Source organism: Antechinus flavipes, chromosome 4, assembly GCF_016432865.1.
Source record: "Antechinus flavipes isolate AdamAnt ecotype Samford, QLD, Australia chromosome 4, AdamAnt_v2, whole genome shotgun sequence".
Taxonomy (NCBI): Eukaryota; Metazoa; Chordata; class Mammalia; order Dasyuromorphia; family Dasyuridae; genus Antechinus; species Antechinus flavipes.
This window is the reverse complement of record NC_067401.1, coordinates 428,559,976-428,577,613: the sequence shown is the minus strand read 5'-3', so window position 1 is coordinate 428,577,613 and position 17,638 is coordinate 428,559,976. Positions and strand designations below refer to the sequence as shown.

The following is a 17,638-nucleotide window of genomic DNA, read 5'->3' as shown; positions in this document are numbered from 1 at the left end:
GTAAAAATAATCCAGGAAGAAAAACAAAAATGCAAACATTTGCATTCATTTCCCAGTGTTCTTTCTTTGGGTGTAGCTGCTTCTGTCCATCATTGATCAATTAAAACTGAATTGGATCTTCTCTTTGTTGAAGAAATCCACTTCCATCAGAATATTTCCTCATACAGTATTGTTGTTGAGGTATATAATGATCTCTTGGTTCTGCTCATTTCACTTAGCATCAGTTCATGTAAGTCTCTCCAATCCTCTCTGTATTCATCCTGCTGGTCATTTCTTATAGAACAATAATATTCCATAATATTCATATACCACAATTTACCCAACCATTCTCCAATTGATGGGCATCCATTCATTTTCCAGTTTCTAGCCACCACAAACAGGGCTGCCACAAACATTTTGGCACATACGGATCCCTTTCCCTCCTTTAGTATCTCTTTGGGGTATAAGCCCAGTAGTAGCACTGCTGCATCAAAGGGTATGCACAGTTTGATAACTTTTGGGGCATAATTCAAGATTGCTCTCCAGAATGGTTGGATTTGTTCACAACTCCACCAACAATGCATCAGTATCTCAGTTTTCCTGCATCTCCTCCAACATTCATCATTATTTTTTCCTGTCATCTTAGCCAATCTGACAGGTGTGTAGTGGTATCTCAGAGTTGTCTTAATTTGCATTTCTCTGATCAATAGTGATTTGAAACACTCTCATATGAGTGGAAATAGTTTCAATTTCATCATCTGAAAAGTGTCTGTTCATATCCTTTGACCATTTATCAGTTGGAGAATGGCTTGATTTCTTATAAATTAGAGTCAATTCTCTATATATTTTGGAAATGAGGCCTTTATCAGAACCTTTAACTTGTCTACAGTTATTTTAAATAAAATTTTTCTTTCTAGTTCCTCTACTGGGTTTTGTTGGTAATAGAAATGCTGATGATTTATGTGGGTTTATTTTATGTCCTGTAAATTTGTTAAAATTGTTAATTATTTCAAAAAGTTTATTTTTCTAGAATTCTCTTAACTATATTATTATATCATCTGCAAAGAGTGATAGTTTTGGTTTTTCATTGCCTATTCTAATTCCTTCAATTTCTTTTTCTTCTCTTATTGCCAAAATAAATATTTCTAGAACTATATTGAATTTCTAGAACCATATAATGGTGAGAGTGAGCACTCTTGATTTACCCCTGATCTTATTGGAAAGACTTCTAGTTTATCCAGACTATATATATAATGCTTGCTGATGATTTTTGAGAGGAATTGCTTATCATTTTAAGGAAGATTACTTATTCCTATGCTCTCTAGTGTTTTTTTTTTTTTAATAAAAATGGGTACTGTGTTTTGTCAAAGACTTTTTCTGCATCTATTGAGATAATCATATGACTTCTGTTGGTTTTGTTATTGATATGGACAATTAAACTGATAATTTTCCTAATATTGAACCGGCCCTGTATTCCTGGTATAAACCCTCCCAGCTTATAGGATATTATCCTGATAAATGGTTGTAATCTCTGCTAAGGTTTTATTTAAAATTTTTGCATCAATATTCATCATGGAGATTGGTTTGTGATTTTCTTTTTCTTTTTTGACCCTTCCTGGTTTAGGTATCAGCACCATATTTTTGTCATGAAAAAAATTTTGCAGAACTTTTTTGTTTTTTTTTTTTTCAAATAATTTATAGTATTGAAATTAATTGTTCCTTAAATGTATGATAGAATTCACTTGTAAATACATCTAGCCCTGGAGATTTCTTCTTAGGGAGTTCATTGATGGATTGTTCAATTTCATTTTCTTTTTTCTTTTTTTAAATTTTTAATAGCTTTTTATTTACAAGTTATATGTATGGGTAATTGTACAGCATTGACAACTGCCAAACCTTTTGTTCCAATTTTTCTCCTCCTTTCCCCCACCCCCTCCCCTAGATGGCAGGATGACCAGTAGATGTTAAATATATTAAAATATAAATTACATACACAATAAGTATACATGACCAAACCGTTATTTTGCAATGCAAAAAGAATCGGACTCTGAAATATTGTACAATTAGCCTGTGAAGGAAATCCAAAAATGCAGGCAGGCAAAAATATAGGGATTGGGAATTCAATGTAATGGTTCTTAGTCATCTCCCAGAGTTCTTTCACTGGGCATAGCTGGTTCAGTTCATTACTGCTCTGTTGGAACTGATTTGTTTCATCTCATTGCTGAAGATGGCCAGGTCCATCAGAATTGATCATCATATAATATTGTTGTTGAAGTATATAATGATCTTCTGGCCATGCTCATTTCACTCAGCATCAGTTCGTGTAAGTCTCTCCAGGCCTTTCTGAAATCATCCTGTTGGTCATTTCTTACCGAACAATAATATTCCATAATATTCATATACCACAATTTATTCAGCCATTCTCCAATTGATGGGGCATCTACTCACTTTCTAGTTTCTGGCCATTACAAAGAGGGCTGCCACAAACATTCGTGCACATACAGATCCTTTCTCTTCTTTATGATCTTTTGGGGATATAAGCCCAATAGTAACACTGCTGGATCAAAGGGTATGCACAGTTTGATAACTTTTTGAGCATAGTTCCAAATTGTTCTCCAGAATCGTTGGGTATATACACACACCAATAATGTATTAGTGTCCCTGTTTTCCCACATCCCCTCCAACATTCCGCATTATCTTTCCCTGTCATTCTAGCCAGTCTGACAGGTGTGTAGTGGTATCTCAGAGTTGTCTTAATTTTCATTTCTCTGATTAATAATGACTTGGAGCATCTTTTCATATGGCTAGAAGTAGTTTCAATTTCTTCATCTGAGTATTGTCTGTTCATATCCTTTGATCATTTATCATCAATTTTTTTTTCTAAAATGAAGTTATTTAATTATTTTATTTTCTCTTCTATTAATCTGGCAGTTTATATTTTTGTAAATATTCATCCCCTTCACTTAGATTACCATGTTTATTGGCATACAGTTGGGCAAAATAGCTCCTCATTATTATTTTAATTTTCTCTTTGTTAGTGGTAAGTTCACTCTTTTTATTTTTGAGGCTGATAATTTGGTTTCTTCTTTCCTTTTCCTAATCAAATTAACCAAAGATTTATCTATTTATTATATTTTTCCTCCATAAAACTCACTCTTAGTTTTATTTATTAGTTCTATAGTTTTCTTTCTGTTTTATTAATCTCTACTTTGATTTTCAAAATTTCTAATTTGGTATTTAATTGAGATTTTAAAATAATTGTAATTTTTCTAGCTTTTTTAGTTGCATGCCTACTTCACTGATCTCCTTTTTCTCTATTTTATTGATGTAAGTATTTAGAGGCATAAAATTACCACTAAAAACTGCTTTGACTACATTTCATAAGTTTTGATACATTATTGTCATTTTCTTGGATGAAATAATTGTTTTTTTCTATGATTTGTTGTTTGACCTACTCATTCTTTAGAATTAGATTATTTAATTCCTAATTAATTTTTGCTCTGTTTTCCATGGCTTTTTATTGCATGTAATTTTTATTTTTTTATTTTTGTTTTTTGCTGAGGCAATTGGGGTTAAGTGACTTGCCCAGGATCACAGAGCTAGGAAGTGTGTCTGAGACTAAATTTGAACTCAAATTTTCCTTTAGGGCTGGTGCTCTATCTACTGCACCACCTAGCTGCCCCATTACATGTATTTTTATTATGTCATCATCTGAAAAGGATGAATTTAATCTTTCTGCATTTGACTGAGGTTTTTATGGTTAATTTTTACGTAGGTGTCATATACTACTGAGAAAAAGATATATTCTTTTCTATCCCCATTTGATTTTCTTCAGAGGTCTTTCATATCTAATTTTTCTAAAATACTATTTTCTTACTATTAACTATTTTCTTATTTACTTTGTAATTAAATTTATCTGGTTCTGAGAGACAGAGTTTGAGATCCCCTCCTAATATAGTTTTGCTGTCTATTTCTTCCTGTAACTGACTTCTCTAAGAATTTTGAGGCTATACCACCTGATCCATATATGTTTAATATTGATATTACTTTATTGTCTGTGGTACCCTTTAACAAGACATAGTTTTCTTCCTTATCTCTTTTAATTAGATCTGTTTTTGTTTTTATTTTGTCTGAGATTTAAGATTGCTACCCTTGTTGTTGTTTTTTTTTTTTACTTTAGCTGAAGCATAATATATTATGCTCCAGATTTTTACCCTCATTCTGTGTGTATCTATTACTTCAAATGTGTTTCTTATGAATAACATATTGTAGGATTCTGACTTTTTATCCATTCTGTAATCTGCTTCTATTTATGGAAGTCATCCCATTCACATTCCTGGCTATGATTATTAATTGTATATTTCCCTCCATCCTATTTTTCCCTATTTATATTTTTCTTTCACCTTTTACCCTAAAACTCCCCACCAATGTTTGCTTCCCTCAGTGTGCCCTTCCTTCTATTATCCCCTTTTTGTCCCCTTTTCCCTCCTACTTCCCTATAGGATAAGATAAATTTTTTTTAACAAATTAATTGTGTATATTATTTCCTCTTTGAGCCAAATCCAATGAGATAAAGTTTAAACAGTGTTCACCCTCACCTTCTTCTCCTCTATTAAGAAGGACATTATTATATTTGTAATAGATTTTTTGTGTCTCTTCATGTGTTGTAATTTATTCCATTTCACTTCCCCTTTCCTCTTCTCCCAGGACAGTCATTTTTCCACTCCATAATTTCTTTTTTATATCATCAAATCAATGTCAAACTGTGTTTTTGTATATTCCTTCTATTTGACATAATAAAGATACATTTCTCAAGAGTTACAAGTATCATCTTCCCATGTACGGATGTAAATAATTTAACCTTCAAATAACCTATTGCTTTTTCTTTCCTATTTATCTTTTTATGCTTCTCGTGAATCTTGTATTTGGAGATTGAATTTTCTGTTTAGTGTTGGTCTTTTCAGCAGAAATGATTGAAAAGTCCCTATTTCATTGACTGTCCATCTTTTATCCTGAAAGATTATGCCCAATTTTCCTGGGCTATTGATTCTTGTAGTCCAAGCTCTTTTGTCTTCCAGAATATCATATTCCAGGCCCTCAGATTCTTTAATTTAGGAGCTGCTAAATCCTGTGTAATTCTGACTGTGGTGCCTTAGTATTTAAATAGTTTCTTTCTGGTGGCTGCTTACAGAATTTTCTCCTTGATCTGATAATTCTGGAATGAAGCTACAATATTCCTTGGAGTTTCATTTTGAGATTTCATTAAGTAGATAATTTGCATATTCCTTAAATGACTATTTTACCATCCGATTCTCAGATACGGGTAATTTTCCTTGGTGATTTCTTAAAAGGTGCTATCCAGGCTCATGGCTTTCAGGTGGTTCAGTAATTCTTAAATTGTCTCTCTTGCATCTATTTTCCGGGTCAGTTGTTTTTCCAATAAGATAGTTTACATTTTCTTCTATTTTTTCATTTAAAAAAAATTTATTTGACTTATTTTTGATGTCTCAGAGTCATTAGCTTCTACTTGTCTATTTCTAATTTTTAATGAATTATTGGCTTCAGTTGTCTTTTTTACTTCCTTTTCCATTTGGCTAATTCTACTTTTAAAGGACTTGTTTTCCTCAGTGTATTTTTTCCCCCATTTGACCAATTTTATATTTTTGAAGAGTTGTTTTCTTCAGTCAATTTTTTGTGCTTCCATTTCCAAGTTATTAACTTTTTTTCATAATTCTTCTATGTAACTCTAATTTCTTTTCCAATTTTACTTCTGTCCTTCCTTGATTTTTAAAATTCATTTTGAGCTCTTCCAAGAGTACCTTTTGAACTTGAGACCAGTTTATATTTCCTTTTGATAATTCACATGTAGGCATTGCTGTTGCTCTTCTGGATTTGTGTTCTGATCTTCCCTTTTACCATTGTAACTTTCTTTGGTCAGGACCCTTTTTGTTTTTGTTTTTGTTAACTTTTTTAAAAAGTTGAGCTCTCCTAGGGCATAGAGTTCACTGTCCCAAGCTTTTTTTGTTGGGGTACAGAAACTTTGTTCCTGCCTTTCTGCTCTGGGGCTGAAGGTGCTGGTGGCTTTCTCACTACACTGGGTTGGCCTGGTTGGACCTGTTGTGCCAGGGTTCCAGGGCTTGCAATTTGGCTTTTATACTGGGGTGTGTGGCTTCTTAGCTGCTATACTGTGTTATTGGCCTACTGAGCCAGGATCAAGAGGCTTCAGCTGCTGATCTGTGCTGTGGGTAAGAGTTTCTTACTATCATGCTCTTCTTTTACTCAAGTGAGACAGACCTTTCCTGAAGTCCTTTTAAGTTATCATAAGCTAGAAATTTATTTGATTCCATCTTTTTTGGGGTCTTTCACTGCAGAATCCATTTAGAGACTTGATTTAGCATTGCTGAGGAAAACTGGGAAGAGTTTTTGGCTCTCTTGGCTTCTCTCTGCCATCTTGAGTCCCTCCTACATCCCCAAAATTCACTTAACACAATTGTACACAATTTGTCTAGAAACATGTGTATTTGTATAGGTACACCTTATGTCCCCAGATAAAATGTGTATTACTTGAAGCCAGGGAATGTTTCTTTTTCTTTTGCATCTCCAAAATTTACTTGAATCTGGCAAACAGGCTTTTAAAAAAAATTCTTGTTGATTAATTCTGTTCTCTTACTCCCTTCCTCTCCCCAAGAATCCCCTCTTCCCTCTAAAACCCCCAAACTCCTTGAGATCAGAGTTTCTGCATCCTTAGGACACAGGCTCTGGCACATATTCGTGGTTCAATAAATGCTTGTTATATTGACCACTTTATGAGCCTCTCTTTCTGGCCTTATGTTTTTTACCTTCCCTTCCTTAGAATCTTTTCTTACAAAAGCCACCATTTTTATGAACCAGCCTTATTTTTAACTGGCCATCACTTAATACTTGCTAAGGCAATAATAATTAAGGTTCTGGGTGAAAGTGACCTAAGATATTATCCTTTATGGAATAGAAGGAGCATGTTGTAGTGACTAGATTGCTGGGCCTTGAGTTGGGAAGACTTGATTCAAACAACTACTTGTTATATAGACGGTCCTGAAAAATTACTAATCTCTCTCAGCCCCTTTTTCATTGTCATCCTTTTAAGGTCCGGAAAGCATTTTAACATGAGTTTTCTCATTTTATCCTGAAAGTAGCGTTGCGTAGTAGGTATATTATTCCCATTTTACAGATGAGAAAACTGAGCCAAATGGAGGTGAAATGATTTGCTTGGGGATCACAGAGGTCTGAAGATGGATTTGAACTTGCCTTCCTGGATTCCAGGCTCAATGCTCTATACATTGTGGTGCCATCTATCTGTCTTTGTCAGGAGAAGATTTTTAAGAATTTTAAGTGCTTTGTAAACCATAAAACACTGTGCAAAAATGATTTTCTTGTAAAAGGCTAGTCTTAAGATGGAAATATCTTTTAAATAACTTTGTGAAGTTATAGTGCTAATCCTGGACATGTTAGAGATTATAGTATAGAAGAGGCCAATGACTGGGAGTTTGTATGATCTTTCTTGAATGTCTCTTTAACCCCTGGGAGTTGGAGGGAGAAGGAATCCCATTTTATAAGTCAGGAAGGCTGATAGAAACTCTTGTAGTTTCTGAATGTATTTGTATTAGGCTAGGTCAAAGACCTGGGGAGTGAATGAAGGGGTGATATGACCCTTCTAAAGAAGTTACCAACCTTTTGACAAAGCTTGTCTGTCAGCAATCATTTATTGAATCCTTGCTATCTGATTAGCACTAAGATTCAAAGGCAAATTAGTTCCTTGACCTCAGGAACTCACATTCTAATGGGAACCAGCATGCAAACAGTTACAAAAAAATGTGCAAGATCTTTATGGTATAAACAGAAGGGTTACTTTCCACATATTTTCTCTTGAACCTTTCTACAACCCTATGAAGGTTTCATTATTATCATATCTTCACTTGATATATAAGGAAATTAAGGCTGGGAGCATAAATGACCTTCCCATGATCACAGTTTTAGTCAGTGTCTCAGGCAGGTAGGATGGAAGTGTAAGTCCTGCAGGTGGGATATGAGTCCAGTCTTGAAGAAAGACAGGAGATAGAGGTGAGGAGGAAGAATACTCCAGGCATGGAAGACAGCTAATGAAAAGATATGGGAGTGGATCATAGAATGTTTGCAGGGTTATAAAGGTAGGAATAGGTCAATATGTGAAGATCTTTTCAAGCCAGGGAGTTTGGGAATTATAGGGAACCACTGAAATTTACTGAGTGTGGGAGAGATCAGAACTGTGCTTTAGTAAAAATCATTTAGGCTACTGAGTGGAGAATGGGATGGAACAGGGACAGACTAGAGGAGGGAGACTCATGAAAAAACTCTTTTCATAGTCTAGGCATCAGATGATTGAGCCTGTGCCAGGATGGTAATTATGTGAGTAAGAAAAGGATGAGTACAGCATAGGAAAGATATTGTGAGGGAGAAACCTGGCTTGGCAACAGATTGGGGCATGTTTTCTGTTAAAAGAAAAATATATTTTACCTGATTAATCACTCTTGTTTTATACAGTTGTTGTGTTGTCATCAGAATAAGACTCTGATCTCTTAGAAATAAAACATTAATGTGAATTTGACATGGGAATATTAATCTTAACTGGATCATTATGTGAACATCTATAAAAAATTTATAGGAAAGAATTTACAGGAAGCTTTTTCTTTTTGTGTTCTAGGTCTTGACAACAATTCGCTCAGGACATAGGGCAAATATATTTAGTGCAAAATTCTTACCCTGCACCAATGACAAACAGATTGTATCCTGTTCTGGAGATGGAGTCATTTTTTATACTAATGTTGATCAAGATGCAGAGACCAACAGACAATGCCAATTCACGTGCCATTATGGAACTACATATGAGGTACAGTAATGTGTTGTAATTATATGAAAGTACAGATTTAGTCCAATGTAGAAAGAAAATAAGCATAGAAAGGTTATTCTGAGTTGATAAATGAAAACACTGACCAGTTCTAGGTTGTTCCTCAGTTTTGCATTATTTCCCAAAAGTAACATTTTGTATGTGTATATATATATTTGTTTTTTGTTTGTTTAGGTTTAATTAAAGTTTAATTAAAAGTTTAATGGTTCTTTCCATTCATTCTTCATGCCAACTAAAACTGATTACTTACTTTCTATTCTCCCCAAACATGCCATGGGCTTTGCTGAGTGCTGTCTTTATTCACTGTTCACTGTGCCTGTTAATGATTTCCCTCTTTTTCTTTATTTAACTCCTAATTCTTTCCTCATTTCCCCACAGTTGATAATGACATTTTTCTACTCAAACTTCATACAATATTTTGTTTTCCAGAGCTTAGCATAGTGCCTGGCACAGAGTAGGCCTTTGATAAGTGTTTATTAATTGATTTTCATCTTTCTAATATATTTAATGTGACCTTCCTGACTTAACTATAACTTCTTTCTATATCTCTACCAAGTCATAACTTACTAAGTTCCAGGAAGACTGAGATTGTTCATCTTTTCATAAATAGGAAGTTGTCATTTTTTATTTTATCTGGATTCATGCAAATGTATATCAGTTTGCAATGATCATATTTTTAAAAATGTTTATCATAATTGGATTATATGAAGAAACAACTAGGAGACTCAATGGATGGAGTGCTAGGCCTGGAATCACTAAGATCTGAGTTCATATCTAGCCTCAGATCCTTAACAGTTTTGAGACCCTGGGCAGATCACCTAACCTCTGTTTATCTTCATTCACTGGAAAGCAAACCATTCTAGTATCTTTGCTAAGAAAATCCCAAATAGTATGACAAAGAGTATATTATATTATCGTTATATTATATAAAACAACTGAAATGAAAACTACGACAGTAATTGGTGGAGTAAATTCAGAATCCTAGTTAAAGTAATTGAGTATTTATACTGTATTCAAACAAAAGAATAATTACATTTCTTGATTATGGTTAAGGAGAAGGGAGTTTTGTATTTACAGTGAGATTGGGAAGGAATCACAACTTTTTAACTGTGTAGTTGGGGAAAGCTTTCTTGAAAGTGAGAGTATGTACAAAGAAAGAGATGGCAAAGGGAATAAGGCACTCTTCCAGGTATACTCTACTTAATTGAATTGGGTCCATGAAAACAGGACTTCATGTGAAATAATGTTGCAACATAAAGGTTGAAAGCCACAATGTCGTTAAGAATAGATACATCTCACATCCTTTGCACATTAAATTTATACCTGAAAAAGCTTCATCTTATCTTTAAATTGGAAGTATAGGATTGGAATGACTGCTTATATTTCAGACCACAGTTATGAGGAGAACTGACACACAGTTCCCTGGGAATCCTTGATGTTTCCTGAGGTGGGGGAAAAGGGAAGAAATGAGGACAGGGAACACGTACCTTACGAAAAAGAAGCAAAATCTAATCTCTTCATGAAACAACAGGCTTCTTACTCTTGACTTTAAGAAATAAAAACTCTTAGATCATTTTACTTCAGTTACTATAAATATTTATTAAATGCTCTCTTATTATGCAAGGTACTGTGCTAAGTATATTGTTGTTGTTCACTTATGTCCAACTCTTCATGTCCCTAGAGATTATACTGTTCATGGGGTTTTCTTGGCAAAGATACTGGAATAGTTTGCCACTTCCTTCTCTAGCTCATTTTTACAGATGAAGAAACTGAGGCAAGTGGGGTAAGTGACTTACCCAGGGTCACCTAGCTAGAATCTAAAGCCAGATTTGAACTCAGTCTTCCTGATTCCAGGACTGGAGCTCAATCTGTTGAGCCACTTAACTGTTTCCCAGTGCTAGGTATATTGAGATGAAAAAATGCCTCAGACCTTGGTCTTAAAATTGAGTAATAAAGTTTATGATAAAGAAACTGACAATATAAGATGGTCAGGTTTGTTCACCATTCTTTCTGCAGGTCTAGTCTACTTGGAATGCCTTTATAATAGAATTTTGCCATTCTTGTATTTTGCATAACTATTAAATTCTAGGTATCTCTGTTCAGTCACATGGTAAATGTCTGCTCTCCAGGGCTCACCAGAAAAGGTTATTTTTTTCCTCCTTTGTCTTATTACCTTTCACTAAGAGTCTGGAAAAACTCCAAATAGGGTCATATTTAGGCCTTCAGAAATGAGAACACTAGGATCTTCAACTCCCATCAGAATTCAAAGTAGTAAATGCATATCAAGTGGAAGACATCTTATAAAAAGATACAGAAAGAACACAAAGCCTTCACTAGCAATCATCATAGCCAATAACTTTTCTTCAAAAGGAACTGAACTTGAGGGTTGCTATCAGAGTAATCTTTTGACATTCCAATGAAATCCCTCTTTTCTACTAGCTTATTCAGTTTCTTCTTGACTTGAGATTGTCTGTAGAATGCAGAAATACTTTGCAATTGCTAGATAGGTTGCCCTTAAAGATCACTCCCACAATTTGAGATAAACTAAAATAGTAGCAAAGTTGTGAACTATGGTTTCCTTATGCCAACTTTTGAGATATCACTGGTCTTCTAACAGTTAATCGTAGGCTTTCTCTGATTGTCTAATGCCTCTGAGTCAATATGTCTTATTGGTTACAGGAAAACCCAATACAATTTATATGAGGCATATAAATAGAGATGTCTCTAGTGATGAGGGCCATAGAAATGATCCTTCATTTTCTCTAAGTGTTATATTCCTCAGGAACTTCCCTTCCCCCTCAAGGAGCCAATTGCCCAAACTCTCAAATTTGTAATTATTCAAAAGGCAGTCCTTGGGGTTAGTGCCCTATGGAAATCTCACTTCTTTGCCAGGAGGCTCGACTTGAAGGTGAAAATCCCCCCATTCTGCAAAGGAAGTTAGCATACAAGAACATTTTTTACTAGAATCTTAGTGGAATCTACAGAAGAGTACTGCTTTAGAATCAGAGTATGGGGTTAGATCTTTCTAGTGATTACTGCCTGTGTGACTGGGCAAGCCACTTAACTTTTATGGACCTCTGTTTTCTTATTTGTAAAATGAGGGTGCTGAATTCAGCAATTGCTAGGGTTGCTTCTAACTTTAAATCTATATGATCCTGTAAACTTCTCTGATTCTGTTTCCTTTTCTATAAAATGAGGGGATTAGGCAAGATTACCTCTAATAGTTTCCCTTTCAATTCCTGTTTTTACCAAATGCTTCTGCAAACATTCATGATACTGCTTTAATTGCCTCCATGTCTTTTGATGGTAATGTCCACTCTCAAGAGCTCTGCTATATTGTCAAGCATGTGTCTTTCTCTGCCATATGCGTCTTCTCCAAGACACCATTAACAGAAGAACTCCTCTCTCTACAAGTTGCAATCCATATGAAAGATGAAAGCTTGATCTTTCAGCTTTTGTTCATGGGTTGGCATGAAGGGGAAACACTTTCAACAAGAGTTCATTAGTCCATTTAAGAGTCTTAGGCAACTAGACATTTTAAACAACATCCTTTTTATTGCAAATCAATTGGAATCTATGTATGCCCTTGTAAAATGTCAGTAAATGTGTCCATACTATATAGATGGACTTAGCAGATTGATCTGGGAAACTCCCCTGACCAACCTCCTTTTCATGTAAAAAAGAAAATTAAATTGTTTGATTATTCTTTGTGCAAAAATTCTGGATTCAGATAATTTTAAACTCTTATCTTTTATTAGAGCTCTATACATATATATGGGTAGATAGATGGCATTTTTGAGGTATTTCTTTCAAAGTGATAAGGGTAGAGAGCCTTTCAAAACCTGGAAAATAGTCCTAACTCTTTTTCATTTTGAGCCTTCTCAGCAACTGGAGAAATAAAGCTACTTACTTTTCGGTAAGATGAAAGGAATCTACTGCAAGGGTTAATTATATAATCTCACAGTTGGAATGCCATCTAATCTAGCTCATACCTGGCCAGCTTGCTTGAAGATCTCAAGTGAAGGGAACCAGCTACCTTCTGAGCCAGCTATACCATTTTTGGAGAGCTCTCATTGTTAGAAAGTTATTTGCTGGAGCAAATCTAAATTTGTCTCTGCCAGTTCTATCCACTGCTCAAAGTTCCTCACGGAACAAGCAGAACAAGTCCAATTCTTCTAAATGACAGTCCTTAAAATACTTGAAAATAGCATTTGTACCATCTGAAATTTTATTTATGAGGCTAAGCATACCCAATTTCTCTAACTCAAGTTTCTTTGATGGCATATTATTTTATTGAGTAATACTGAACTTCTAAGTGACTAAAACCTCTAGTACTTCTTCAGATGAATTGCTGTCTTTTTAATCAAAGTTTTCCCATTTTCTACTTCTTCAAGGAACTTTAAAAAAAATTCCTTTTTAACCCTATTTTATTATCCCTTTGAATTTAGTCTTATTTAATTTGGCTGAGGATTTGATTTGTCAAAGTATCTTTGGATCTTAACTCTATTATACAGTGTATAACTATCTCTCCCAGTTTATTGTCATTTAATCCCATCATTTATCAGGTGCTCTATCATCACTTAGTATCCCATTTGATGTTCTCTTTATTAAACCAAACAAGGAGACACATTAATTTAAAGCAAGGTCATCTAATTAGATACATACTAGCAAAGTAAATAGCAAGTAAAACTGTCTTCCCATATAATCAGGGTTAATCTGGAAAAACTCTCTTTCTTTTGAGATATAAAATATGAAAAATTAAAGATTGATCTGGAATGATTTTAGCAGTAAATCCTCCTGCAAGTGTGGCAATGGAATCTATTATAAGAATAAATAATTATGTGTTCTTTTTATTTTTCAGATTATGACAGTACCAAATGATCCTTATACTTTCCTCTCTTGTGGTGAAGATGGGACTGTTAGGTGGTTTGATACCCGCATCAAAACTAGTTGTACAAAAGAAGATTGCAAAGATGTAAGAATCAAATTTAAATGAAAAAATTACAGAAATAACAGATTTTTAAAAATTAGTTAACAGACACATTGCAGTTACACCTGTTTAAAAAATTATTGAAATTAGCATCCTTTCAGTTTTTCCTTCTCTTATTGCTAAAGCTAATATTTCTATTTTTTTTTATTTTTAAAGCTTTTTATTTTCAAAATATATGCGAAGTTAAATTTAGTCATAGTTGAAATCCTATAACAATTAGAGATGCTAAAGCTTGAGCAAGATATCACATAGGTTTTAAATACTTAAGAATCAAATGTTCTATTATTGTACTACTCTTGTCAGAAGGATAAGTCTCTACAATTTTATGTGCCTTATAAACGCCACCCCCATTTTTTTTTTTTACAGATGAAGAAATTGAGACCTAGAGAAATTAATTGATTAAAACAACATCACTTAAATAATTAGTGGCAACATAGGACAGTAATTTTAGCTCTTTTGTCTCTTGTGCCACACATGAATTTCTCAATCAAGACATAAGACAGCATTGTCTTACTTCATTGTACTTATCAGAATTGGTTAAGTTATTTTACTTGAAGCTTCTAAGTAAATTTTCCATTTTAAAAAATTCTCTCATTTTTGTATTTTGTTATGAAATTCTTTAATAAAGTATATTTAACTTATAAAATAAATAAGTAATGAAAAAAATTAAAAATAATAAAATCAGAAATGAATGCCATACTTAGTTTAATTCAAAATTATGAAGGAAAATAATTTTGGCAACTGCTTTAAACTCGACCTCAAAAGAAATTCATCTGAAACTGTAGTTACTTCTAAACTTAAAACAAAATTCAAAAAACTAATGACATTTAATTATGAGAAAAAAGAAGAAAAGGGATATGGATTGTTTTTTACCATTTTTCAAGGCAATACTCTTTACAATATTATATTTTTCTAGGCTTTTTCTATATATATTAGGAAGCCTAGACCTAAAGCTAGACTTTGATATAAGAGTAATTAAAAATCTATCAATTAAAAAATGTGGTTCAGGTTATCTCATTTGGTATAATAATTTGCTTTTTGGATAGTGCCTGTCATTTTAAATTAGATTTCCTCAGGCAGATGTAACAAAACAACAAAACAAATCTCACTTTGGACGCTTTAATTTTTTTTTCAGTTAAAGATGCTTTGTTGTCCAACAGGATTGATCATTTGTAGTGTAGAACTAATTTATATCAATTTTCAATTATCTGCTTTGTGGATTACATAGGGGAAGGTTCCCCAAACTATTACCTCCTCAGCTGAAATAAAATCTCCTCTTTCATGGGAAAGATGGTGGAATAGGTTAGAAAATTCTAAGCTCTCCAGGTTTCTTTCACAAACAAAACAAAATAGCGCCTCAGGATGAAAGTGACAGGATGAGAGTGACAAAAATAAACAAGTGTTGGAGCAGACCTGGGTTTTCCTGGGACAACTGGGGAAAACCTGAGGAAAGATTTTAGAAACAGAAGTTTGCTTTGAGTGAAGTGCAAACACTTCCAGGTTATTGCCCCTAAAACAACAAACAGCAAGCCCTGCGAGGTTGGGAGGTAACCTTCCTCTCAGCCATAAGATTTGCCACCTCACAGACAGCATGGGTGGGGCTAGACATCTGGGCAGGGAAGATTGAAGAACCCTTTGCTGCTGAAGGCACCAAACCCAATTGTACTGCCAAGATATACAGGGTGTAGCTGAAGACACTAGCACATATTGGGTGAGTGTAGAAGCAGTGGGGTAAGGTGCTGCTGGACATTTATAGGAGAGCTGAGTTCTTGATTTCATTTCCAGACCAGAGGGGTAAAACTGAAGGTTTTAGCCATTGGAGAGTCCTCAGAGAACAATAGCATTTCTAGTACAATGGGGCTTGGGATCCTATTTGTGGCTTGGAGGGGGAAAGGAGTACCAAATTTGGGCTCTGAATATAGCTTAGAAACTAACACTAAGAAGGACCTGACATCAGAGGCACCCTCCTCTATATTGCAGAAATAGAGGTGATTATAATAGCAAGCTGCTAAAAATAAAATAAAAATGAGTAAGCAGAGGAGAAAGAATCCAACCATAGATAGCTACTATGGGGATAGAGAAGATCTGGGTTCATTTTCAGAAGAGGATACTGAAGCAAAAAGAACCTCTCTTACCCCAAAAAGCAACATCAAAGAGTTCTTGGAAGGACTGAAAAAGAACTTTAAAACTCAAATTAGAGAGATTGAAAAAAATTAGAGAAAAAAATTAAGAACAATTCAAGAAAATTATGAAAAGAAAGTCAACTAACTGGAAAACAAGATCCAGAATCTTAAGAAAACAGCTACTTAAAAATTAGATTCGGGCAAGGGAAAGTAAACAAAACAAAATAAAAATGATGAAAATATAGAGGAGAATGTGAAACATCTTTAAAAAACCCATTTGATCTGGAGAACAGATAAAGAAAAGAAATAAGAATTATCAGATCTGAAAGCTATAACCAAAAAAAGAACCTTGATAAAATATGACAAAATAATTATGGAAAATTGCCCTGAGTATTACAACAAGAGAGAAAAGTAGAAACGGGGGAAAAAAAATCCACTGATTGCCACCTGAAAGAGATGCCAGGAAAAAACTTTCAAGGAATATCATAGTTCTAAAACACCCAGATTAAAGAGAAAATATTACAAATAACAAAAACATCAATTCAAATACTGTATGTAGCGCCACTGTTAGAATTCCAGAAGACCTAGTAGCTGCTACCCCCACCCCTTAAAAAAAAAAAAATCACAGGTCTTGGACTGTATATCTAAGGTTGTGACCAAAACTGGCTTACCCAGCAAAATTAAGTATAATCTTCAACAACAATAACAAAATAGATATTCAGTGGATTGACAGATTTTCAGATTTTTGTCACAAAAAGACCAGAATTTAATGGAAAATTTGACATATAAGATGCAGGAGAAATATAAGGTAAACATCAAAAACCAATTATAAGGGGTCCAATAAAGTCAAACTGCTTACTTTTATATGTGGAAATGCCATCAGTTTTCTTAAGACTGTCAGTACTTGAGTAGTTTGAAAGAAAAGTTGATGCTAAGCTGAGTGTGATGGAATAATTCTCAAAAGCAAAACTGTATAGGAATGGGTAAAAAGAGCAATTATCTCATACAAATGAAACACAAGAGGAAGTACTGATACAGTAGAAACAGGTAGGAATGGAGTTCTGGTAGTGCTGGAACCTTATTTTCCTCAGGTCTGGGTTAAAGAGTGAACAATGTATATATCTAGAAGGGTATGAAAGTCTTATAAATTTATGAAGAAATGAGAGTGAAGAACAGTAAGGGACTGAAGTTTAGAAGGGTATGTAAATTAAGATTTAGGAGGATGAGGAGAGAAGGAAAGAGAGGGATCCTTAGAGAAGTGGATAGAATAAGGAATAAGAGGGTTCGGGGAAAGGAAAAAGGATTGGGAGGGTAGGATTTAGAAGTAAACTAGAGGAGATATAGGGTTAAAAGAGAGGTTGAGAAGGACAATAGTGAACAAAAGTAGGATGGCAGGAAATATACAAATAGCAGTTATAACTTTGAATGAATGGGATGAATTTACCCCAAAGCAGAAATAGATAGCAGAGTTGATTAAAACTCAGAATCCAACAAGACAATATTCTGATTATAAGAAATGAATGACATTTAAAAATAAGAGATACATAAAGAATTAAAGTGCTGAAGTAGAATGTATTATGCTTTAACAAATGCAAAAAAAAAGCAGGAATATGGGGCAACTAGATG

General features: G+C 34.1%; 1 protein-coding gene across 8 annotated transcripts in view; it reads left to right on the top strand.

The window, feature by feature from the left end:
* The window catches only part of DCAF6 (DDB1 and CUL4 associated factor 6), a 160,456-nt gene that overhangs the window by 49,250 nt on the left and 93,568 nt on the right, over window positions 1-17,638 (top strand). For all 8 annotated transcript variants that reach the window (XM_051999015.1, XM_051999013.1, XM_051999016.1 and 5 more), the window contains 2 exons: window positions 8,696-8,881; window positions 13,761-13,874. In XM_051999015.1, coding sequence (XP_051854975.1) covers window positions 8,696-8,881; window positions 13,761-13,874 — 300 coding nt within the window. The remainder of the gene's footprint in view (window positions 1-8,695; window positions 8,882-13,760; window positions 13,875-17,638) is intronic.